The following is a 6,924-nucleotide window of genomic DNA, read 5'->3' as shown; positions in this document are numbered from 1 at the left end:
TGTTAATTTGTTGGCAACACGTCATTCTGTTTTGGCGCCAACGGCTAGGTAGCTCGGTAGGTAGAGGTACTAACTATAGCTCCGCACCACATGCCTACCTCTATAATGTGTTGAGATACGGTTGCAACCATACTCCGTAGTGGTGGCCAGTCTCCAGGCTTCAATCCATCCAATCTCAGAATTGTTTCAGAAGTTCCCAAGTGCCGAAACGAAGCGCCGGGTCCAGAGCCTCATCCGTCCCTCTCCCGTCCCGCCCCTCCCCGCTCCGCTCCGCCCCGCCTTGACCCACATTACCGGTTCCGAAAACGAACGTTCGTTCGCCGCTCCACTGACAACTCGCCGCTCACTAAGCGACTTGGGCGAACTATTTCCGATCCACACCGCGCTTGTCCTTTCCCGTATTAGGGTCAGGTACCTAACCCATAGGATCGATGGCTGCCCGAAAAAGACAGCGAATCATTGTGTCGGTGAGCGGTGTCGGTTGAGGGGTGTTTGGTTCTGGGTTTCGTTGGGAGTCGGTCAAGCTTGCGCTGTCACCGCCTTTTGCCCTGGCGCGGACCGCACTAGAACCTCCCCGACCGCAGCAGGTACGGATCGGATAGGATCCGCGAGTTTCACCTTCGCTCGTTCGTTCGATGGAAGCGTTGCCATTGCCCTTCAGTTTGTTCTTGAGGTTGTTCCAGAAACCCAACAAAGGTTCCTCCCATGCCTTCTTCTATTTGGTCTTCTCAAAGCCCTAAACCCTAGTACATCCATCATCCATCATCCGTCCATCGCCAAATTCGTCAATAGTAATATAGTAGTAATGGTGGCATAGTTCCAGAGAAAACATGAAATGAATAAAATATATGCTTCCCACGCCCGCGCAATGCCTGCTTTCATTCATCATTATTTGTTCGTTGTTCTGCTCATCATTTCCTGTTCTAAGGGAAGTGTGTCAGAGTTGTGTGTTCTTGTGTTCGCTCGCGCGCCGTCCTTTCTGCCTTGTCCATATCTCTCCAAATAATTAAGCAACATCCTGTCCCAACCCCGGTTTTCTACTAAATAAGAATAATCAAAATATGGACGGCCGGCCTCAGAAGGCTGACCGGAAAACATGTACACAACGAAACCCCAGGATAACCCGTAACCGGCACCCAGGTGCAGTAACCTCGAAATGGGTGACTGTTCCGTCGTCGCCTCTGCTTCAGAACCGGCCGTCGCGTTTGCCTGTCTCTCTTGCCTTATCCCAAGCCAAGAAAACATGGCAAACTCCAAATCCGACGGCGCACTAAAAGGGGTATCAAGGGATATGTGAAAGACTTTCTTTCAACCAAACAAGGGCATTGCCAAACCAACGCCCTTGATATAGCAAACCTGAGCAGTCAAGGTGATAAAGCCAAGAGCTCCAGGCCAGCATGATCTTTCTCCCAACTGAAACTTCCGAAGCGGGCCAAATGGTATATGCAAGGTGCCTCTCTGAAGCAAACGTGGAAAGACTACCCAGATCGACGGCGCCCCGTGTGACGAAAGGCAAGGCAGTTGCCAATCTCCAGCTCTGGCCGACCAAGTGGACTAGAGCTCACTGCGGCTAGAGCCCGATCGTCTGGGTAGCCAAAGTATTCTCCTCCAGGGATAACGTGAGAAGCGAAGTTGAGTTGAGTGTGATCGTTGAGACGCCAAACGCCTCATAGCAAAAGATAAAAAGCCGATGCAGTCAGAAAGTCGATGTGAATGCTCGTTGGCGAAAAATAATGGCGCCGTCCTTGGTCGTGTATGAGTGAAGAGACCTGGGAGATGTGGCCCCAAATTCCAAGCACGGAAACCAGGTTCCGTGCCCAGAGAGAGAAATGTCAAAAAACCCTCAAATGACCGCCAGCGCCCGATTGGGGTGCTCAATGTTATGCCCTGCCCCTTGTTGAACGCCGAGCCATGCATGTGTGTGGTATTATACAGATCCAAGTCGAAGGAGAGCCTCAACGGCCTCCCTCTCTTGCGCATCTGACGGGGTCGTCAATGCGGGTGTTGTTGGGAAGTTGAAGCTGCGGAACTGTGGCGAGCGTGCCATTCCCACTGATGAAGAGAATGACCGTAGCCCACCAGTAGCGTAGACACTGTTCGCGTTGAGGAACCGGTCTGATGGGGCTTGGTATGAGGTCGCACGAAGCGCAGCCGCACCAACAGCGGCCCAGTCTTCATCATCTGTCGCGTCTTCCGTGTCGTCATCCATAGCGATATCATCGTCGTCATCAGGTGCCTCTGAGCAGGAGGCTGACGCCGAACCATCCAAGGACATCCTGTCCGCTTCATGGTCCATCATGTGCATAGACCGATCGTCAAAGGAAAACGCCGCGCAAGATTCACCGTCGAGGGAACCAGCCGCTGCGATGCGCAAGCGATCCAGGTTCCAACCGTCATTCCTGGCAATGGGAATACTTGCGGGCTGACCTTCACCGTGTGGCGATGCTCGGCGTGCTGCCATATACCCGGAGGGCTGGCCACGCCTCCTGGCTTGCCATATTCCCCAGCCCACCTTCTCAAATTGTACGTCACCGTCCAGACCGCCGCCTTCGCCTCCACTTCCTCGACCTTCCAAAGCACCCACAACCAACCTCCGAGCCTTTGTCGGAGGAATCTCGGCAAAGCCAGGGATAGAGCTCGTGAGATAACCCATGATATGACGGATCGCAAGCGGACCGTGGTTCAACAGGATCTCTGGTAGATGGAACTTGGCCAACATGGCGGCGTTGATGCCGGCCGACTCGTACGGGGGCGAACCGACACTACCGTGGTGATCGGTGTCGTGATCGCCATGGAGGTCCAGATCCGAATCGACGTGTTGGTCCATCCGAGCTCTCTGAAGCTGGGCCTTGAGCCCATGGGGAGGCAGTGTAGGGGACATGGAGTTGGGAGGAGTAGGGAGGGGAATCGGGTGAGTTGCCGTCACAGGGACATTCCGGGCCGCTACAGCAGTTAAGTTGTCTCGGCCGAGGGAGGTCGTAGCGATATCGCGAACAGCAGATGCCATGGTTGCCATGTTGACCTTTGTTGAAGTCGGTGTGCTTCGAGACGTGTCTGCGAGTCGGCGCAAGTGGGAGTTAGCACGATATGGCGGGAGGAGGGCAGACACGCGACGACGCGTTGGTGAAGAGGTATGATGCTGTTGCTTGTGATGATGATGGAAGGGGGAGGAGGAGGAGGAGTGACGGACAACGGCGGCGGCGGTCTTTTTGTTATCAGTCGTGGTGCCGACCAGGGCCATGGACCATGTACAACTACTATACTATGGTATGTACGTATTATATGTATATGGATGCACACACGCACACGCACACAGTACGGTGTAGGTCCAAGTAGAGGCAGGTACACCAGTCGATATGACGATGTGCCCTAATCGTACACACGCACTCGTCGTGGAAGCAGGCTGATACCCGGCAGCCCGGGGGTGAACCGGGGGGAAGTGGACCGTGAGATACAATGCCCGTGGATATCTTGGCCACGGGGACGTGGGTTGAGTTGTGACTTGTGAGGGGGGAGTGGTATTGGGGACCTGGGGTCCGCTCCTGAGTCACTCACCAGATGTCCGAAGTAGATGCGCAGCTGGCAAAGTAACTCTTGACCGGGCAAAAAGTGGATTTGGTCGGATCAAAAGTGTGGAGGCAGGGAATGGCAGAGCTGTTGTTGTCGCGATGATCTCTCTGTGACAGGAGATGACTCTCGGTGCTGAATCGATGGTGCTGAAGTGCGTGTGTGTTTATTTGCTTTGAAGAAGAAAAGGGAAAAGAAAAGAAGAAGAAGAGAAGAGGAGGGAAGAGAAGGAGATGGGATGAATGCCAGTGATAATTAAGCCACCCCATCCTGGGTGTGCGCCCCCTAGAATAGGTACAGCCAGTACCATACAAGTACGGCGTAGGGAGACGACTGGAGAGGTACCACTTACAACAACTGGCAGTCTGGCACCCGACAACAACACAACGATCTCGACGCACACAGACAGGGCAGGACACCACCTTCACCTACCGGTACTGTACCATTGTCACGGGCACATTCTGGCCCTCGCTTGCCATTGTCTTGTTCATCCGTCATCGCTATTTGCCTGGGCATAGACACGGGTAGAGGCTACCTCCCTCTCTCTTTTGAGGTTCTCGGTATGGAATGAGCTAGGGCTCAGCTGCAGTCATCAAAACGCGCCGCAGAGCAGTCACCGCATCGCTTCCGCGCTTGCGTATTGCGTACCTGCCATCCCGTCTGCTAGAGAGCTATCTGGCATCAACTGGCATCAAAACAGGCATGGAAGCATGGACTAGGCCATGAGAGCGAACAAAGCAACAAAGCCGGTTCAAAGGGTCTTCTTTCAACTTGCCAGTCACAAGATCGTTTGGTTTGCCGTTGATTGGGGAGAGGGAGGGCGGCGGCGGTTCAGGAATTACAAGGCCCTGCTTGGTCACCTCTGTTGCCATGCCATGGGTGTGTGTGATGAGTGATAGGGCCAACTGGTTGCAAATGGATGGTGTTCAGGCTGCTGCAGAAACACAGGAGTGACAAGCCTCGACAATGACAAGAGAAGGTGATGCCTACCTACCCGCGCCACCTGGGGTGCACATAGTGGCCATGAACATGTGCGCCTCCTCCAGCTATTCCAGACACAAAGTGTACCGTGCAAATGCCAACCTCATCGACTGGCTACTTGTGTTTATTCTGGGCTGTCAGGTCCATGGTGCTTCCAGGTTGTCCCGCCAAAGAGGACCGCTTGCAACAGCCAAGGCACACCAACTGCTGCAACCCCCCCTTGACTAGTTGACCCCTTCCGCCGGCGCTCCTTTTGCGGGTTCCTTGGTCACGACGGGATACCCGGCCTACCGACCCACTCCCGCCTTTTCGACAAGTTCCATCATCGGCCGCCTATTTTGGCACCATCTGGCTAATTTTTGTGTTTTGTGCGTTTGTTTTTCCATCATGTTGTTGTTGAGTGATCTCATCATCATGAATATGGCTCAAAGATACTCTCCTTGATGAGGGCAATCCAGTATGTCTGGCGTTATTACGGGACAGATAACGTGTCATGGCAACGTCCAATTAAGCCCATATCCAGACAGACCAGAGAGGTTCTCATTTTGCACAATTTCGGCGATAGGCTGGCAATCGGAATTCTGAGAGCGGCATGTTAGTGCGGTGGGCGACGAGTGCGGGCTACGCCAACTTTATTATGAAAATGTCAATGCGTCTGGACGGAGGCCCGAGCACAGTGCACAACTTTTGTGTTAGTGGACAGGTTCAGTCAATCTTGATCGCCCTGGAAGTCGAGGGTTGGCCGCTGTAGACAAGATGACGACTCTCAACACAATGCATCCTCTCTATGTTTATACAACAAGGCTACTCCGCCGTCTCATTCCTTCACGTGGTGTTGGAGATGCTTCCGTCTTGTCCAAGTTCAGGGCACAACCCGAAACTCCCCGTTTCTCCGTCGCTGATGGACAACATGCTGGATGGAACTTGATACCCAAATGATACCATAAAGGTAACATAGCTGCGGCGTAGAGGTACACCACACCTTCATCCACGCGAGAGCGGATACTGATATCAGACCCCTCAGCTTTAGCACCCGCCGGTCCCGGACACCGGAAGTAATAAAAAATCATGGCCCTCACATTGGGAAACAAATTGCAACATGTATCAAGATGCAGGTTTGCGACGGATGAGTGCACCAGGCGCTGACCATTCAGCCATATGGGCTACGAGTGATGGATTACACAGCGTATGAACCAAGCAGACAGAAGCCCGGCCAAACTGCCGCCGTTAGCCCCGTCTTCCCGCCATGCCCATCACCGGCGGTCGCTGCCGGTCGGAAGTGCCTGCATTTGTTTGTGAATGGGTATCCTCTCCGTATCCCGCGCCTGGCAAGCAATGCGGCCTTTCCAACCCCGGGCAACCGAGACTGCGGACTCCCGCCGAACACACAGAGGCACAGAGGGCTTGACAGGAACGAGAAGCAAGGGGCTGACCCTGCCCGAGATGTTCCGGAGCCTGGCTGGGAGTAACCTTGTCACTCTTCGCACGGGCTCCGTAGCCGCACGGTCAATGGATGGGAGTGATAGATACCCGCCCACAATAATCCGTCGATCGTCGATGAGCCTCTCTGAAGTGTAGTCGTCGGTTTAAACTTTGAGCAACATGAGGCGAAAGCAAGGAGGTTCAGGGCGAACAGCCACTCGTCTTGCCTCGTGGGTTGTGTCACGGACATCCAAAGCCAGAGTGAGAAGCACAGAGCAACAACGAAAACGATCTCCGTTCGTCATCATGTCAGGTCCCCAGGGAAGATTGAAATCCAAAAGGGAAATCACGTTGGATAAGACGCTCGCTCTGATTGGATGGGTGTTCAAAGACAGGGCGATAGCCTATCGGGTGAGCACAACCGAAGCACACCTCTTCTGCCAATTCCATACCTCTTGTCTGGGGGCAGATATCCGGAAGAATTGGCGAACACGAACGTTCCCTTTCGGTATTGATAGTTTAAAGTTATTTCCCGTCACCTACTAGTGACCAGCCCCCTCAGCAAGAGAGGGGAAGACGGTCTCAGTTAGAAAGTCACAAGGCCTAGGTTGTCGTGATATCACAGATAACGAATGGCAGTAGGCACGGCTTGGCATCACTAGATATCGCTCATCACATCGATTCCGAATATAACTACACATCCAGATAGCAGGGTCTTCTTGACGACAACTCTGGGGTAGACAACGCACACGCACAAAAACCAAGCAAAGAAAAAGAAAATCATCAAGCCAAAATTCAAATATCCCTCCCCTCTTGCCAACAGTCCAGCTGGAGACCGCCAATCCTCATGCCTTCTTCCCCTCAGCTTCGCTTCTCTTCCAGGGACGTTGTTCGTAGTGGGGTTGATCATGGTCCATCCACCAAAACCAACCACTTACACCCCGGTTCCAGAGA

The 6,924-nt window shown here is 53.5% G+C and overlaps 2 protein-coding genes across 2 annotated transcripts; one reads left to right on the top strand and one right to left on the bottom strand.

Moving 5' to 3' along the window:
- Nucleotides 1-1,927: 1,927 nt before the first annotated feature.
- B0H65DRAFT_510579 (putative Sin3 binding protein-domain-containing protein) lies at nucleotides 1,928-4,065 on the bottom strand (the record flags this gene model as incomplete). The annotated part of the gene is made up of 4 exons (XM_062828414.1): nucleotides 1,928-3,254; nucleotides 3,315-3,369; nucleotides 3,556-3,716; nucleotides 3,920-4,065. The coding sequence occupies 4 exons, from the start codon at nucleotides 4,063-4,065 to the stop codon at nucleotides 1,928-1,930; spliced, it is 1,689 nt and encodes a 562-aa protein (XP_062679388.1).
- Nucleotides 4,066-5,884: 1,819 nt separating this feature from the next.
- Nucleotides 5,885-6,572, top strand: B0H65DRAFT_259392 (uncharacterized protein). Its single transcript, XM_062822598.1, has one exon. It carries the CDS (start codon nucleotides 6,151-6,153, stop codon nucleotides 6,514-6,516), a length of 366 nt encoding a protein of 121 aa, XP_062679387.1. The 5' UTR covers nucleotides 5,885-6,150; the 3' UTR covers nucleotides 6,517-6,572.
- The last annotated feature ends 352 nt before the right edge of the window (nucleotides 6,573-6,924 follow it).

The sequence above is a fragment of the Neurospora tetraspora genome, assembly GCF_033439725.1.
Source record: "Neurospora tetraspora strain CBS 560.94 chromosome Unknown B0H65scaffold_6, whole genome shotgun sequence".
NCBI lineage: Eukaryota > Fungi > Ascomycota > Sordariomycetes > Sordariales > Sordariaceae > Neurospora > Neurospora tetraspora.
The sequence above is the reverse complement of the archived record's forward strand: the minus strand, read 5'-3'. Positions and strand labels throughout refer to the sequence as shown.

What these genes read in the sequence shown, in the direction of transcription:
- B0H65DRAFT_259392 (XM_062822598.1), top strand. Translation starts at nt 6,151, where the DNA reads ATGAGGCGAAAGCAAGGAGGTTCAGGGCGAACAGCCACTCGTCTTGCC.